Here is a 19,579-nt window from a genome sequence, read left to right as displayed (position 1 = left end):
AAGAAATGAAAGAACTAGACGCATATTAATGCAATTTAAGTATATCAGATATCAAATGGATCTTAAAAATCCATAAGATATTTAAATAAATACCATTAACATAATTTGCCCTTCTAGCACTTTATACAAGTCAAAGTAGAATGTGGTTATGTAGCCCATTCAGAAATTTGTCATTTACTGAAATTTCGCATCGTTTTATCATTGATATTTTAACAACAAGTTAGTAAATCGATATAAACTTTTTTTGGGAATATTGCTCAATATTTTATTTACTCATAAACAAAGTTTTAGAACATGTTGCTCCTTTATAATTTCGTTGATATAAGTGGAAATGTACTGCTACACCACAAAAGTACATGCAAAATTTAAAGTTGAATAACTCGTGAACCAGTTAGAGGATCGATTTCAAATTTTAAACATGTGTTCAGATAATAAATAGAAACGATTTATAAAATTTTCAAGGCATTGTCAATGTTAGACGTTATCGCCAGTACTTAATAGAACATTATTTCTTTTAGTAAAGAGTTTAAAAAATGTGTGACAAAGATAAAGAAAAAAGGAATGAATTAATGTAAGAAAGAAGAAAGGAAGGAAGAAGAATTGAAGGAGTGTAAAATAGGAAATAAATAGAAAGTACATACGAATTAAAGAACGCGAAGTTAGAAATTTAGAGTAGAAAGGATGAAAGAAATTAAGCGTGCAAATGAACACGGGTTTGCAGATTTTTTTAAATAATGGATAAATGTCACATTTTTTTTACATTTTGTGTTTTAGGAATGAAAATTTCTTTAATAAAACATTATTTTTTTAGTAAAGAGTTTAGAAATTTAGAATAAAAGATGAAAGAAATTAAGCGTGTAAATAAACATGGGTTTAAAGATTTTTTTAAATAATAGGTAAATATCACATGATATTTTGACATTTTGTGTTCCAAGAATGAAAATATCTTTCCTTTGAACATTATCTCTTTTGGTAAGGATTTTCAAAAATGTGCAATAAAGTAAAAAAAGAAGAGTAATTAATTTAAGAAAGAAGGAAGAGAGGGGAAAGAATTGAAGAAATGTAAAATGGGAATAAAATAGAAAGGCGAAAAGAATTAAAGAAAGTGGAAAACGTACTTTTTAATACTTTTAAATCCTGAATATCTTGAGTGATATTTTGACATTTTGTGTCATAAAAATGAAAACTTCAACAGAATATTTTCTGTTAATAAAGTTTTTTAAAAATGTGAAGTAAAGATAGATATAGAATAGAAGAATAGAATAATATAAAAAGGAAGAATTGAAGGAGTGTAGAATGGAAATAAAATTGATGAACAAAAAAACTGAAGGAGTTGGAGAAAGTAAAGATTTTTAAATAAAGGGTAAATAGAGTTAAGACATCAATTGAACACCAAATTAAAGGTTTTTTTTTCTTAAACATAGGCGAATATTACATGATGTTATAATATTTCGTCATAAAAATAAAAATTTTTTAAATAAAATATTATGTATTTTAGTAAAGTTTTTTAAAAATGTGAAATGATAAACAAATAAAAAGAATAGCATAATATAAAATAAAAGGGAGGCAAGAGGAAGGATTAAAGGAGAATGGAAATAAAATTGAAAAGAAAAAGGAATTGAAGGTGTTAGAGAAGTAAAGATTTTTAAATAAAGAATAAATAAATCTAAGACAGCAGTTAAATACCAGTTTAATAGTTCTTTTTAATAATAGGCGAATATTACATGATATTTTGATGTTTTGTCATAAGAATAAAAATTTCTGAAATAGAATTTTAATTTAGTAAACCTTTCAAAATGTGAAATGAAGATAAAGAAAAGAGAAATAGAATAACATAAAATGGAAAGTAGGAAGGAGGTAGGATTGAAAAAATGTAGAATGGAAATAAAATTCAATGGAGAAAGGAGTTGAAGGTTCAGTTTTTTTAAATAAAGAATGAATAAGTCAAAATATCAATTAAAAACCAGTTTAAAGTTTTTTTTAATAATGTAATATTACATGATATTTTGATATTATGTGTCATAAAAATAAAAATGCCTGTAATAAAATATTATATATTTTAGTAAAGTTTTTTTAAAAATGTGAAATGAAGATATAGAAAAGAAGAGAAATAGAATAATATAAAAAAAAAGGATCAAAGGAGTGTAGAACGGAAATATAATTGAATGGAGATAGGAATTAAAGGTGTTGTCGAAGGTAAAGATTTCTGAATAGAATAATATGAAAATTAAGGAAGGGAGGAGGAAGGATCGAAGGATTTTAGAACGGAAATAAAATTGAAAAGAGAAAGGAATTGAAGGTGTTGAAGAAGGTAAAGATTTTTAAATAAAGGATGAATAACACTAATACATCAATTGAACATCAGTTTGAAGGTTTTTTTTTTATTAATGTGCTAATATTACATAATATTTTGATGTTTTGTGTCATAAAAATATAAATTTCTCAAATTGAATTTTATCTTTCTCAGTAAAGCTTTTTAAAAATGTGAAATGATAAGATATAAAAAATAGATAAAATGACGATAAAGAAAAAAAGAGGAATAGAATAATAAAAAAAAGAAGGTAGGAAGACGGAAAAATCGAAGGAGTATAAAATTGGAAGGAGAAAGAAATTGAAGGTGATGGAGATGCTTAAAATTTTTAAATAAAGGATGAATAAAATTAACACATCAATTGAACACTGGTTTTTTTAATAATGTGCTAATATTACATAATATTTTGATGTTTTGTGTCATAAAAATATAAATTTCTCAAATTGAATTTTATATTTTTTAGTAAAGCTCTTTAAAAATGTGAAATGACGATAAAGAAAAGAAGAGGAATAGAATAATGTAAAAATGAAAGATAGGAAGGCGAAAGGATCAAAGGAGTGTAGAATGGAAATAAAATTGAATGGAGAAAGGAATTAAAGTTATTGAAGAAGGTAAAGATTTTTGAATAAAATAATATGAAAAGAAAGGAAGGAGGAAGAATCAAAGGTGTTTAGAATGGAAATAAAATTAAATGGAGAATGGAAATAAAATTAAATGGAGAAAGGAATTGAAAGTGTTGAAAAAGGTAAAGGTTTTTGAATAGAATAATATGAAAAGGAAAGATTGAAGGAGTTTAAAATGGAAATAAAATTGAATGGAGAAAGGAATTGAAGGTATTGGAGAAGGTAAAGGTTTTTAAATAAAGAATAATTAAGTCAAGATATCAATTGAACACCAATTTGAAGTTTTTTTCTAATAATGTGCTAACATTACATGACATTTTGATATTTTGTGTCATAAAAGTAAAAATCTCCCTAATAAAAAATCATGTATTTTAGTAAAGTTTTTTAAAAATGCGAAACGAAGACATAGAAAAGGAGAGGAATAAAATAATATAAAAAGGAAGGATCGAAGAAGTGTAAAATGGAAATAAAATTGAATAGAGGAAAGAATTCAAAGTGTTGTAGAAGGTAAAGATTTTTGAATAGAATATGAAAAGAAAGAAAGGAGGAAGGATCAAAGGAGTTTAGAATGGAAATAAAATTGAAAGAAGAAAGTAATTGAACGTGTTTAAGAATGTTAAGATTTTTAAATAAAGTATTACGAGTAAACGAGTAACGTTTGAGTGCTTACTTCGTCAAGAGAAATTAATTTCTACAGACAAAATTTATCTCAAGCTTCATTAATCGTCATCAGCTTGAATGGGGATCCATACAGTCGCAACTAAAATAATTTTTCGACATCTAAAATAATTATTTGACCATTATATAGTGAAGTGTCTTTTCTTGCGACACGGCGACAAGAAAATATATCTTCAATTAGAATAATTTTTCGAGATTCAAGATAATTATACGACAGTTATACAGTTAAGTGTTATCTCTTGCAATACCTTCACGATTAAAAATGCCACTATGGATTTGTCAAACCGTTGGCTTGGATGCTTCCCGTTTTCGATGACTGATGACGGCTTCTATTTTTACTGTCTGTACTATTTTTTGTTGCTGAAAATGACTCCAAAGCGAGTCAAAACGTTCGTTTTGTAATTTAGAATTGAATAAATGATTCAATATCGATACTTGTGATTGCGCTCTTTGACCCGCGCTAACTCTCATTAGCCTATTTTCCAATCATTAATTGTATTATAATTTTAATATTGTTTTTATTTTTATATTTATTTTTAGTTACAGTTTCTATAATTTTCATTATAGTTTTTTTCTATTATAGTTTTATTATTGTTTTCTGTATTCTATTAATTTTTTGCTAGAAATTGTAAAATTCATATAAAAATACTGTCAATATCAAGATTCACCTTATTGATTTGTGTATTTCATATATTGATCAATTTTTACTTAATATTGTTTATTTTACTATATTGTTTTATACTTTCATTAATATACTCATAATTTTTTATATATTTAATACATTTTGTTTAATACTTTTCCGACAAATTAAAATTTTTTAGAGATCAGAAATATATTAAGCACTTGAAAAACTACAAAAAATACATTGTTTTATCATTCCGGGGGCAAAAATCAACTCATTTCACCTGTCGTTTTTTATAAAGATGAAAAAATAAAAAATATATCTAATTTTTTGTGCAGTATAAATCTTCGTTTATAAATATATTTGAAATGTATATACTTTTTTTTTAAATTAACCCGGCGAGTATGTGGTGAAGAAAGATTACTTTGAGTGGCGGGGTGTGACATACCTCAACATAATACAATAGTGTCTGTAAAATTTTGTTCACGACAGAATCACGTCAAATAACTGCAATATATTGTAAAAGGGAATAATATAAGAAACAATTTCAATAAAAAGCAAATAATATTATTTGTATTTTAATACAATTACTTGAGAGCAATGGCACTGGTTTTTAGTTATAAAAACCTACTAAGATTAATAAGCTTTTACTTGAACTAAAAAAAACTCTAAAAACATAAACAACATGAGATTTTGAACAAACTAAACATGTAAAATCTTATTATATCATTGAGAAATATCTTAGGAACTAAAATCAAAATTAGTACAGTCTTTGCAAGAAACCCCGTAGACGTTTACACGTGTGTATTGTGAACGCCGGCTGACGCAACACTGCGATACCGCCACTTTCTCCTCCCACACTTCCTTAGCTCCAGCTAATCAAAGTTGCTAAAATGTCGTAATAAAAAAAAATATATATACCAATGAAAAGGTGGGGTATGTCATACCTCGCCATGAACTCGCCGAGTTAATTTTTTTAACATTCACATCTTTCATTATTCTGTAGGTAAAAATATTAAATACTATTAAAAATCGATAATTTGATTACAATTTTTGAAACATTTTCTTCAATCTTTACTTAATCTTGTCTTTCACGTAGATTTAAAAAAAATATTTAATTTTTTTATTAACAAAAATAATCACAAATTTTAAGCACCATTTGCTTCAAATAATCACCATTTTCTTGAAAATGAATAAATTCTACACGGAGGACAAAATTTAAGTTTTTCCTTTAAGATTTTCAAAGCATTAATACTTTCAGAAGAACATTTTGTAAAAATTACAATAAAAAGAACCACCACAAATTATGTTTTAATAGCATGATTTGTGCTGATAACTGTTGCAGCTCAGTTATAAATACTCAGTTAATAAATCAAAATAAAATAATTTTTAAATAGAAATAAAAGTATTACATATTATATTTAAGTAAATATCCTTCTATTTGGTTCATTACTTTTGTTTTAATGTTTGAAAAACTATTTTTAGTCCCTTTAAACTATTATCTCCCCTTAAATTTTATTTTTCTAAATCATTAGATACTACCTCTTGATCCGTTGTAAGTGGAGTGTATCCAGTCATTAAAAAATGTAGGCGAGGAGTTGGTATAAGTGGTGCGATCAAACCAACCAAATCATTGTTCATGTACGAAGGATACCTCAAAGTAGTTGTACTGACAGACATTATTGTTGAAACGAGTTTATTAATTTGTGTGAAGCTAGGATTCTGAATGTGCAATCTGTCTGAAGCAATTCTATTTAAAGCAGTATTGTCTAATACTACTACACAGTCTGCACATTGAGTTAACCTTTTCAAAGTTAATAATGAATTATAGGGCTGTACTACAACATCGCTGTAATAAAAAATATAATATATATATATATATATATATATTTCAGCTGCAATAAAAATATTAAATACAGGATGTTCTATACATGGAGTAGGAGAATAGGAGACCGAACTCGATAGCGCGCGCGAAGCAAAAGTGTTCCTGATTTATGTACCTTATTGTGAGGAAGTACGCTAAACGGAATAACTTCTTACTGATGGTCGCCATCTTTAAAAGCCTCTCACACATGTAAAATGTGATGACTCACGATCACGCATACATCGCATACACGAGATGCCAGTTGTTAATCCAATTTTGAAAGAAAATGTTGGAAAATATCATTTGTATTGCAACATTTTTAACAACAAAGTAATATTAATTGAGAACTAATTGTAAATTGTGTACGTCGTGTTACAAACTGAGTCTAATAATCGGAAATGGAAAATAGAAGTTGCGTCAAACAAGCGACAGAGAGGTAGGTATAATATTATAAAAAAGTACATAATAATTATGAAATAGTACATTTGATTAGTAATTAATACGAAAACTTACATTTTAGGGATATAATGGAAAGAAATTTCACGGAAATATATCATGCATCAGATGAAATTAAATTTAAATATTTGCAACAGAACTTGAATTTAGTGGAGCTGCCTTCTTCGGATTGGGGATTTTTGACTGGAAACGACAAATTCTTTGATTTTACGAAAGTTGAAAGTGATTTTAGCATAAGAAAAAGAATTGCTGTCTTTCCAAATGTACATATTAATATTTATATCGATGATGAGATTATGCCCTTTTCAAGATATATTAAAGTATCAAGTATTAATAATTTAAATGAAATTTTGAAAACATTAGATACTGTTTAATTTATACTCTTTTTAATTGTATATACATTTATGGTATATATATTTATACTCCTTGTAATTGTATATATATTTTAAGGATGAAATAAGTGTGCATCCAAGGAAATTAAGAAAATTAAGGATTTTACAATAATTAAATTTGACAAGTGAAATGGAATCAACCGAATCATTAAAGAAAACCAATAATTAATTTCGATTTTTGAAGACTATTTGTTTATTTACTCTGATATCAAATAGTTTAATATAAGGTCTGAGATTTATATTTCAATGTATCGAAGTAACTTTAAGTCTTTATAATTACTTAATGCTGTACGATAAAAGTTTATTTGATATATCTATTCAACTTTTTTTAAATAATTGTACATTTTCATTATAAGAGAATATAAACTTAGTGGTTCATTAAATATTCGTTTCTATGTTCATTTCCTTTTTATTTATCACCATCATATACATTAACAGATGCATAAATTAACATAAACTTATATAATAACATAAACTTGAGTAACAACATAAACTTAAAAAACATAGAACATTTTCACAAATTATTATTCCATGTTACTTACAGTAAAAGCTGTAAAAAGACTTTTTTTGCCGAAGTATCACTTTTTCCACCTTTCGTAGTACATCCTCAAATCCAACACGCCATTTCTATGTTTGGTTTACAAATAAATAAATATTTCAATATTCGGGTAAAAACACTGAACTCTATGAAAATACATAAAAAGTCAAGTTAGGGTAACTATTACAAATGGCGCTCATCCGTAAGAAGTTATTCTTTTCAGCGACCATCCTCCCAATAGGGAACACGAAACGAGAACGTAATTGGAGTGCCGAGTTTAGCTTCCTATTCTCCTACTCCATGGTTCTGTAACTGGTGATGCAACCAGTTAGGTTAGGTTAGGTTAGGTTAATGAAAAGGGTTAATGAAAAAATGAAGAAGTTCTATGAAAAATTAAGTTAAAAACGGAAAATAAAACTTTTTCGTTTACGTCATTTCCAAGATAATTGAATTTGAAAACTGGCATATTTGGATATGAAATATTTCATAAACTGTTTAATGTTTAACCATATTTAAATATTTTTACACTCAGAATGAGATGAATTAATATAATAAATACATTTAGTTGTTTTTAATCCTTAACTGAACTGAGGGAGGAGGGGATACAAATGTATTCCACTACACATAATTACATAAATGTTTTTCGAGATATATATATTTATTATTTGATTATTTAGAAAAAAATATCCTAAAATTAACGTTGTCAAAAATGAGAAAAAATTTTTTTATTTTTTTTATTTAAAGTCCTATAAACTTTATTTTTTGTTATATTTGTAATAAATGATTATTTGTCACTTCTTAAAAAATGTTCATTACACAAACATCAATTTTATAAATTTTATTTCAGTTAAAACGCTTATCAATATTTAACGTACAAAACTATATAGCGATTTGTAAATCAGATTTGTGTGATTGAGAATAAAATAACATGGTGCAATATGCAATATACAATTACATACATTTTTTTTAATAATTGTATATTTATTATACAATTAAAATAATTATGTATTTTGTTATAATCTGTGAATGAAAGTATTAAGGTATGATTATCATAAAATGAATAGTTTATGAGATATTTTAAATTTTATGTTGAAATATAGGAATTTTAAAATTGGATTATATCGAAAATAACGCATCAAACAAAAAGATTTTATTCTATGTTTTCAATTTATTTTTTCATGTAAAATCATCCCGTTGTCAGTTGTATCATCAGTTATGGATCATCCTGTAGGAGAAGGTGGGATAAGACAGAATGGTGAAGTAAGACGAAATATCTTCTGTATCGATTTAAATGCAAGAATCACAATCAATACGTGTTAAATATAATTCCTCGGTGAAAGTTACTCACGAGGCAGCTGCGTTATTGAATTAAACCATAATTTATATATTCTTATGATTTCTTTATAATTTTATCTTATTTGCTTGTGACATAAGTATTATGGCTGTTCCTCTATAATATGAATGCATGTTCTAAGTAAAGTTCGACCAAAATCACGTTTTTTATTTTCGGCGAAACCAAAACCGAATATTCGGTCGATCTTTAGTTTCGGCCAAATCCGAAATCGAAACCAAAACTTTCATGAAAAATATAAAAATCTTAGAAAGAGTATATGTATAGGTGCATGCGCAAGAAATAAACTATTTATGTATATATGTATATAGGGTAAAGTCGCCTATTATGAGATATTTTTTTAAAGACTTATAATTTACTTAATGTATATATTAAATAATTTATTTAATGTATACATTAAATAAATTCTTTTTATATCGAAATTATAGTAAATACATTTAAGTTCCATCATCAAAAGTTAGCAACCAATAATAGTTGTTAACTTTGTTGTATATGAAATTTTTTATCAAAATTGCTAATTTTGCTAATTCAAAAAAAAGATTCGTAATATGACACACAAAGGTTTTTTTTATGAGATGGGTCTTATAGACTCGGATCTTACTAGGTTCAAATTAGGCTCCAGACTCAAAATCTAGTTGACCAATCAAATAGCTCTTTTGATATTCAAAAATTTTTGTACATATCATTTTCTCCAAAATCTATTCTCTTCGATATATTTTAGTTTCAGTGCTCATGCTGAAAGCCATAACTTTCAAGCCTCATAATTTGAAAGTCTTCAATGAAAAATTTTATTATAGCATTTTGGAAAGCTCTCAAAGTCAGAATATCCAATAATAAATGAGGATTTTTGAATGTCTCCTATTATGAGTTCTACGCTTTGCGATTTCACGATCAACAAATCTAATATTTATAATTAAGCAAATCATCACATCCCGTATTTTTCTATTAATACGACTTTACTCTGTCATTGGATGCAGAATTTATTATCAAATATTTATTTTGTAATAAACAAAGTTTAAAAACTTATCTCAATAAATCTTGACAGTATCCAATTTAAAAAAAAATTTTTGTTTAACGACTGCACCCCTAATCTAATCATGAATTTTCTAGTAAATAGATTTCACTCCAAGAATAGTAAGTTTACGATGGTAATCACATTCGTTTATTAATGTAGCAAAAACCTCGCTACATCATACTAGGAACCTATCCCATAATAGGCAACTTTACCCTATTTATATATATAATATATATTTCTTATTTAAGAACATATCACTTTTACCACATATTTTTATCGCTCATTACATATAAAAGGCAGATAAAATGAAGCATGTAAGCGTTCAAATAGAACGTAGCCTAATAGTTGAAATTAAATAATCAATAATCTGATTAGCTCGTATACAAATTAACAATAATGATAGAGGCCAATGAATGAGCAAAAAATTCATGATGTTCGTATAATGTGTGTTGTTTGTATTTAATAACTTTTTGTCACAGACGTTTTGACTCTACGAAGTCTTCTTCAGTGTGTATATAACTTTTACATTACAATGCTAACAACTTTTTTCAACGCGGCCTAAAATTCGAATATGATACAGCAGCTAAAGTCCATAGTCCAATTTCGTTAACTGCTTCGTCGTTTTTCAATCCGCGAAACAGAACAAGTCCAGAAGTACGGCGACCATTCGCATCTCGTCATACGAGTCGTGCAATTTATTCGAATCTCGACCATCAAAAAGTTAGAGTCGTTACAAAACATTTCCAATCGTTGGTCACTTTAAACTTAATACAATATCTTATCTCATCCAGAGGATAAGATAAAGAGAAACGGTTTTTGTTAATTTTTCTTAAACAAAATTTATAATTCTCTGAAGATTTTATTTAACAATAATCATATTGAAAGATTGATTCAAAAAATATTTAAGAAGTAAAAATAATTTGTTGATTATGAAAACCTAGCTTTTATTTATCATCAAAACTTAATCCCGTCTTGTTCCACATTTCCCTATATCAAGATCAGCTACTAATTAAAAAGTTAATAATTTAATTAATTTTAAATGAATTAGCGTTCTCTTTCTTTCTTTCTCTCTCTCTCTCTCTCTCTCTCTCTTTCTCCCCCCCCCCTTTCATAACTTCAACTAGTTTTAAAACATATAAAATTATTTTTAAAACAAAATTTAATTTATGAACTTTTTTCTTCAGTGAAATATCTTTTCCATTTCAAAATGCTAATATTTTTTTATGAAATATTGAATATTAAATAATTAGTTTGAAAAAGCTTAATGATTGTAATGGGTGCAATGCTCCCAATGTTTATTAAAATTTAATTATTACTTTTATTGTGTGCATAATTCTATAATATATGTAAATCTACAAAACTATTATTGCTATTTTATAATTGGGGTTTATATCGATATACAGAATGTTTCTTAAAAATAGGCACTTTCTTAAAAAGTGCCTATTAAATATATAGCATTATTTCTTATAGAAAAACTGAATCGATAATTCCTGAACCATTTTTTTTTCTATAATTATTAATAACGCAATAATTATTAAATATGTCAATGAACTGCGCGCATGGTGTGCATGAGCGATCGTCACTATATCTCCTTAATTTTGCACTGCCGTTAGCGTACAGTTTCTATGCATCGTAATAATGCAGGAAATTTTATTTCGCATTTAAAATTATATTTCTTTCGTCAGAAATATCTTCTAAGAGAAAATTTCAACAAGGAATAGAACTTTCATCAAAACGCATCAAATTATACATAGACTTACATAAAAAATTTACAACTTTTTCGTTAACAAATTGTTTTAAAATTGTTCTTCGTAAATTTAAAACTTTGTGCACCCTATATAAAATGAACACATTATCTTTTATTCAGAAATATTAGCATTAACATTCAAATTTAAAAATAAATTGTTTAATAAATATTCTTGCAACTGATTTCATCCAGTTGCTCCGAAATAATGTTTTTTCAAGGAATTTTTTATAATAATTATATATCCAATTAAGTTCAAGTTCGAAATGAAAAACATGTAAAATTATTAAAAACTAAAGAAAGATTCCTTTTTTTATAAAAACAATTTATGTCCTACAAAGTTAAAATTATGTTGCAACACAATAATTTCGAATTTTTAATATGACTCGACATAACTTTAATTCATTAACAAGAATAGTAATTCATGTTAGACAATCATTTTTTAAGAGTTTTACATTAGAAAAAGAACCTTTTATGCTATTAAAAAATAAAATTGTTATGAAATTCTGTTTAATATTGTGACGATGCACCCCCAAACATGCATCGTTCCCGACCACTATCAGTCGCGAGAGAAGCCGCCAGGCTATAACCGGGGGCGCCTCGCCATTTTTAAACAATATCATATTCTCTGTCTGGCGGTAAACACCACTAGAGAAATCATGCCGAACCATCGCACGCGCCAAGTCGACGCGCACGCGCACTCAAAGAAAGCGCGCGGTCTTCCCACTCCGGCGACTCTGCCGTCAAGCGCCAAGAAAATAGCGGAGGCAAACGGAGTCGCCGGGTATAAATAGGGTCGCGTACTACGAACAGATCGCCTTTTTCCGTCAGCCAGCATCCGCTGCGCTGATATTCCGAAAAACCAGTGGTCGAAAGTACTTGATCACGGCAGAGGTACTCCGCCTTTCCGACAGCTTTCCTGCCTTCCCGCATCCTCGAGAGCGCGAGCACCGAACTCTCAGCCAAGGTTCTTGGCGCGCGGAAAGTCCTCGTACTACTCTCGAACAGCGTGAATTTTCTCTCCTCCGGAGAACGTCGAAAAACGAGACCGCCGAGTTCGGGATTTCTAGTCGAGGTACTCGACGCGTTTCCACGGCATCCAACCGCCATTGCTCATCTCACGCACGCGGTCGATCAACCGTTAGGCCGATTCGTACACCGCAAAGACCGTGCCGTAGGTTCCGCCCACCAAGTCTCAAGACCGCGCTCACGTAAGACATCGCCCGTACGCGCGTTAATAACTGGCGACATCCCGCGGTCACATGCAAATAGACAAACCCGTTGTACATACCCGCGTTTCAGATCTGTCCGTCCGCGCGTTATTTCTTGTAAAAATATCTTTCCGTCAACGTTCACTTGTCCGTCCGCGCATTATAATTTGTAAAGTATCTTTCTCATTTCGTTCCACTTGTCCGTCCGCGCGTATATACTTTCCATATGTTTTCTATAGATTCTCTTCTCTATCGCAATAAAGTAACTGTTTTCTTGTACATAGTATAACCGCCGCGTAGTTATTAAACGCACCGAAATTCTTTCCTCTCTCCCGATTGAACCTTTTCTTTTGCACCGTTCCGGCGAGCTAATCCGCGCGTAGACGAACGGTTTATTACAATATTATGAAAAAAACATAATTGTTTTTATATAAAGAAATTTTCCTCTATTTTTTATCATTTTACGTATTTTTCTTTTATTTTGAGAATGAACTTAATTATGTAGTTGTTATAAAAATGAAAAAAAAAGAAATATTTCAAATTGGACGAAACCAATCGCAAGATTATTTATTAAATGATTCGTTTTCAGATTAAAGTGTCAAGGCTAAAATTTCTGAAAAAATGGATTGTTTAAAAAATAATTTAACATTAAACAGAATCTTATATAAATGTTGAAAAAATGGAGAAGTTTCTCTTATTTCTTTTTATTAAATGTTTTCTTAATATTTCTACATTTTCTGAAACTATTTAAGAAATGGACTTTTCAAATAATAAAGTGTCACGTGTAATATAATTATAAAGATTTTATGAAGAATTATTAGAAAAAAAGATAATTTAAAGTTTAATTCAATTTGAATTAAAAAGTATCAACAAGAAAAAGATAATATGTTTATTCTATGCATAAAAGAATGTATAGTTTCAAATTTACTAAGAACAATTTTTTTTAAACAATTTGTAAGCAAAAAGATTGTAGGTCTTTTTAGTAAATACTATGTATAATCACATATACGTTTTAATGAGTTTTATCACTTGTCAAAATTTTCTCCAAAAAAATGCTTCTGACAGAAGAAATATATAATTTTCAATTCAAAGTTAATCAGGTTTTTCGCATTATTACGACGCATAAAAACATTGCACACATCAATTACTAGCGGCAGTGCTGTGCGAAAGCACAGCGATGAGTGCTCATGCACATAATCAGATGCATGATTTACTGTCTAAAAAGCGGCACAATTTAAATTAATTTTATTGAGTTAATAATATTTTATTAATCATTATAGAAAAAAAAATAATTAGGCCTTTTCAACTCAGTTTTTTTTTATTTTTTTTATAAGAAACGCTATATCTCAGTGAGAGCTTTTTAAGAAATACTATATATAAAAGGGATTCCAAAAAATACAATTTTTATAAAAAAAATTCTTCAGATAAAAATTGTAGGAGTTAAAAAATCTATTAATTAATCTTATTAGTTTGTTATTGAGTGGCGTTGCCAAGGTCAAAGTAAAGACATTTTGAACTTTTTGAATAAAACTTTTTACTTTTTATTGCATATTCTTATAATAGCTTTTCTTAAAGTCTTTTCAAAATACTATAAATTTTATTCACTTTAGGTTAGTTGTTTTAAAATAATAATGAAGTTTATATGATAAAATGTTTAAGGCAATAAAGGCAAGATCGGTGAATGATTTAACCAACAAAGATAAAACCAACCGATACAGCAAACAAAGGCAAAATGGGCGAGTAATTTAGTCAATAGAGACAAGATCGCAATGATTAAATGGACGTCAAAATAATAATTAAAAAAAAACTAATTTTTAATCAGGATGTTATAATTGGCCTATTACAGTAATTGTTCAAATTACCTATCATTCACATTAAATATAATATTTAATTTTTTAAAAATTATACAAAATATCTGATGTAATTACACATGCAGCTTCTTGGATTTGACAACAGAGGTCAATCAGATTGTATGATTTTGTTTTATACAAGTAATAAAAACATCGGATCCAGATAAAATTAACGAGTTTCTTATATTAGATGTCAATTTAATAATTGATTTACATAAATTGTATCTACGAGGTGTGATCAAAAAGTAAGGTGACTTTTCATTTTTATAAAAAAATATTCATTTATTCATCCAAAATTATGTTATCCCCTTCAAAATAATCCCCCTCTGATACAATACATTTGTGCCAGCGCTTTTTCCAGTCGTCAAAACATTTCTGAAATGCACTTTTGGGTATTGCCTTGAGCTCCTCCAGCGATGCAGCTTTAATCTCCTCAATCGTCGCAAATCTTCGTTCTTTCATAGGCCTTTTCAATTTGGAAAGAGGAAAAAGTCGCAGGGGGCCAAGTCTGGTGAATACGGTGGCTGAGGCATGATGATAGTATTGTTTTTGGCCAAAAAAGTACTCACTAGTAACGACGTGTGCGCAGGTGCATTATCATGGTGCAGAATCCATCAATTTTCTTTCCACACTTCCGGACGTTTTTTTCTTATTGATTCACGCAAACGCCGCATAACCTCAAGGTAATACTCCTTGTTTACCATATGACCTTGTGGTAGGAATTCTTGATGCACAACGCCATGGTAATCAAAGAAAACTGTGAGCAAAACCTTCACATTCGAACGAACTTGGCGTGTCTTTTTCGATCTTGGCTCTCCTGGGCTCTTCCACTGGGATGATTGGGCTTTGGTTTCGATGTCATAATCATATACCCATGTTTCGTCACCAGTTATAACCCTTTTGAGCAGATCAGGATCATCATTGACGTCGTTCAATATGTCTTGGGCGATGTTCATGCGACGCTGCTTCTGATCAAAATTAAGCAGTTTTGGAACGAATTTCGCTGACACACGTATCATACCCAAAACATCCGTTAAAATTGATTGGCATGAGCCAAACGATATGTTAAGATCATCAGCTATTTCTCTAATCGTGATTCGACGATTTTTCAACACAATTTCTTTCACTTCCTGAACATTTTCGTCGGTTTTTGACGTGCTGGAGCGTCCAGAGCGAGGTTCATTGTTAACATTTTCTCGGTCCTCTTGGAGTAACTTATACCGTTTATAAACATTTTTTTGCTCAAAGTTGACTCACCGTACGCCACTGTCAACATTTCAAGAGTTTTTGAACACTTAATACCATTTTTTACACAAAAATTAATACAAACTCTCTGCTCCATTATTTTCAACAGCAAAAAATCGCCGAGCACGCAAACACGAGTCTAACCTTTATGCCTCTCACATAAAAACAACACATGCTATATAGTCAAAACTGTGAACATATGATCGTGACGAGTGTATCAACACAAAAAAAAAAATTTTGAAATTAGAGTGTACAGAGCGCGCGAAATTCAAAAAGTCACCTTACTTTTTGATCACACCTCGTATATGACACGTTTCGATCTACTTGGCCTCTTCAGCCATTAATGTTATTGTAATAATATTTTCCAATTTAATCACATGAAATTAGCATAAGTAATTGTAATTCGAAACAAAATTGACATTTTTAAAATGTTTTATTTAATTCAGTTGTATTTTTTATATATTCTATTAATTTGATTAAGGCAAACATATGGTTAAATTATAAAAGTAGTACGTCGTGATTTCGGTTAGTAGTTCTTCATTATAACATTGTTGAGACTTTGCCATGTTTGAAAATTTCAAAATCATAATTTTTTTTGTAATAGTCAAACTTATACACTACTAAAAAAAAATAGGGAACACTTTCCAGACACCCAAAATTAGGCTATTTTCAAATGACTGTAATTCGGTGAAAAATCATCGTAGATAAAAAATAAAAAAAGCATTTTGAAGCTTGAAGATCGAATTTTAACGTTCTAACAGCAGATTTTCAAAATTCTTTTAACTTCCTTGTCTTATGCAATAAAAAAGCACACCTTGTTTTGTTCGTTAAAATTTTGTATTTTTGACACTTTGTAGATCGACCAACAAATTTTTTTCAAATAATTCAAGTAAAATTTCATGAACTACAACATTTTACCTACAAAATGCTTTTTTAAAAATTTCTCTACGATTTTTTTTGACCGAGTTACGCAACTTTGAAACTAAACCTGTATTTTTCACAAATGATATCCGTACTCCGTGAAAAATCATCGTAGACAAAAAATCAAAAAACCATTTTAAAGCTTGAAGTTTCAGCTTTAACATGCTATTAATGGTTTTCAAAAATTTTCTCAATTTCTTAGTACTGTGCCCCAAAAAAGATACACAGCTTTTTTCTTAAAATAACGTATTTTTAACAGCCTGTAGCTCAATAAAAAAATTTTTCTCGACAAATCCAATGCAAGTGCCATAAAGTATGACATTTTCTCTACAAAATGGTTTTTTTTTTAATTTTTTCTACGATTTTTTTTGACCGAGTTACAAGACTTCGAAGATATACATTTTTTACAATACATTTTTCCGAAAAACGTCTACCGCCGACATTAGCATTATCCAATGTGCACCACATGGAGGTTGCCGGTCGAATTTTTGCACATCGTGTGTGTGTGTGTGTCACAGCAGAGATAAGGAGCCCACAGTTCGTCACTTCTGCAGTATTTAACAACTCCAAACCTTCTTTACTGTGTATGTGTGTATGTGTGTGTGTGTGTGTGTGTGTGTGTGTGTGTATCACAGCAGAGATAAGGAGCCCACAATTCGTCACTTCTGCAGTATTTAACGACTCCAAACCCTCTTTACTGTGTGTGTGTGTGTGTGTGTGTGTGTGTGTGTGTGTGTGTGTGTCACAGCAGAGATAAGGAGCGCACAATTCGTCACTTCTGCAGTATTTAACGACTCCAAACCCTCTTTACTGTGTATGTGTGTGTGTGTGTGTGTGTGTGTGTGTGTGTGTGTGTGTGTGTGTGTGTGTGTATCACAGCAGAGATAAGAACCCCGCAGTTTGTCACTTCTGCAGTATTTAATGACTCCAAACCCTCTCTGCTGTGTGTGTATGCGCTCGCGCGCATAAGAGTTCAATAGTGTGTATTTCCTCCTCTCTGATCAATTACTGCTTGCAAGCGTTCTCGCATATTTATACATCTTGCAATACAATCTTGCGGAATGTTGTGCCAAATTTCCGTTAAAATTTCTCCCAATTTTTCTAAATTTCGCGGCAGTTCCTTGCGACGCCTTAATCGTCGTTCCATTTCATCCCAAATGTGCTCGATTGGATTTAAGTCCGGGCTATTGGTGGGATTTAACAGTCTAATTACGTGTCGTTAAAAAAAATGTCGCGTTATATTCGCCGTATGAGGTCAAGCGTTGTCCTGCATGAAAATAAAGTTCAGGTTTGATTTAATAGCAAAACGTGTGGTCATAGAATATCGATGATATAACGAAAACACACGAAATACACACCATTGAACACTCATGCGCGCGCGCGCATACACACACACACACAGCAGAGAGGGTTTGGAGTCATTAAATACTGCGAAAGTGACAAACTGCGGGGTCCTTATCTCTGCTGTGATACACACACACACACACACACACATATACACAGTAAAGAGGGTTTGGAGTCGTTAAATAGTGCAGAAGTGACGAACTGTGGGCTCCTTATCTCTGTTGTGACGCACGCACGCACGCACGCACGCACGCACGCACGCACGCACGCACGCACGCACGCACGCACGCACGCACGCACGCACGCACGCACGCACGCACGCACGCACGCACGCACGCACGCACGCACGCACGCACGCACGCACGCACGCACGCACGCACGCACGCACGCACGCACGCACGCACGCACGCACGCACGCACGCACGCACGCACGCACGCACGCACGCACGCACGCACGCACGCACGCACGCACGCACGCACGCACGCACGCACGCACGCACGCACGCACGCACGCACGCACGCACGCACGCACGCACGCACGCACGCACGCACGCACGCACGCACGCACGCACGCACGCACGCACGCACGCACGCACGCACGCACGCACGCACGCACGCACGCACGCACGCACGCACGCACGCACGCACGCACGCACGCACGCACGCACGCACGCACGCACGCACGCACGCACGCACGCACGCACGCACGCACGCACGCACGCACGCACGCACGCACGCACGCACGCACGCACGCACGCACGCACGCACGCACGCACGCACGCACGCACGCACGCACGCACGCACGCACGCACGCACGCACGCACGCACACACACGATGTGCAAAAATCCGACCGGCAACCTCTACGTGATGCACATTGGATAATGCTAATGTCGGCGGTAGACGTCGTTTTCCGGAAAAATGTACTATAAAAAATGTATATCTTCGAAGTCTTGTAACTCGGTCAAAAAAAATCGTAGAAAAAATTAAAAAAAAAACCATTTTGTAGAGAAAATGTCATATTTTATGGCACTTGCATTGGATTTGTCGAGAAAAATTTTTTATTGAGCTACAGGCTGTTAAAAATACGTTATTTTAAGAAAAAAACTGTGTATCTTTTTTGGGGTATAGTACTAAGAAATTGAGAAAATTTTTGAAAACCATTAATAGCATGCTAAAACTGAAACTTCGAGCTTTAAAATGGTTTTTTGATTTTTTGTCTACGATGATTTTTCACGGAGTACGGATATCATTTGTAAAAAATGCAGGTTTAGCTTCAAAGTTGCGTAACTCGGTCAAAAAAAATCGTAGAGAAATTTTTAAAAAAGCATTTTGTAGGTAAAATGTTGTAGTTTATGAAATTTTACTTAAATTATTCGAAAAAAATTTGTTGGTTGATCTGTAAAGTGTCAAAAA

General features: G+C 31.0%; 1 protein-coding gene and 1 long non-coding RNA gene across 3 annotated transcripts in view; both read right to left on the bottom strand.

Moving 5' to 3' along the window:
* LOC105194419 (tubulin gamma-2 chain) overlaps positions 1-19,579 on the bottom strand; it is a 48,630-nt gene that overhangs the window by 7,919 nt on the left and 21,132 nt on the right. For both annotated transcript variants that reach the window (XM_039459593.1, XM_039459594.1), the window contains exon 5: positions 5,777-6,083. In XM_039459593.1, coding sequence (XP_039315527.1) covers positions 5,777-6,083 — 307 coding nt within the window. The remainder of the gene's footprint in view (positions 1-5,776; positions 6,084-19,579) is intronic.
* Positions 3,153-4,080, bottom strand: LOC120360043. The gene is made up of 2 exons (XR_005576695.1): positions 3,861-4,080; positions 3,153-3,714 (listed from the first exon to the last, which is right to left on the bottom strand). It is a non-coding gene; the product is annotated as an uncharacterized LOC120360043 (long non-coding RNA).

Source organism: Solenopsis invicta, unplaced genomic scaffold (genome assembly GCF_016802725.1).
Source record: "Solenopsis invicta isolate M01_SB unplaced genomic scaffold, UNIL_Sinv_3.0 scaffold_88, whole genome shotgun sequence".
Lineage (NCBI taxonomy): Eukaryota > Metazoa > Arthropoda > Insecta > Hymenoptera > Formicidae > Solenopsis > Solenopsis invicta.
This window is presented reverse-complemented; position numbering and strand designations above follow the sequence as displayed.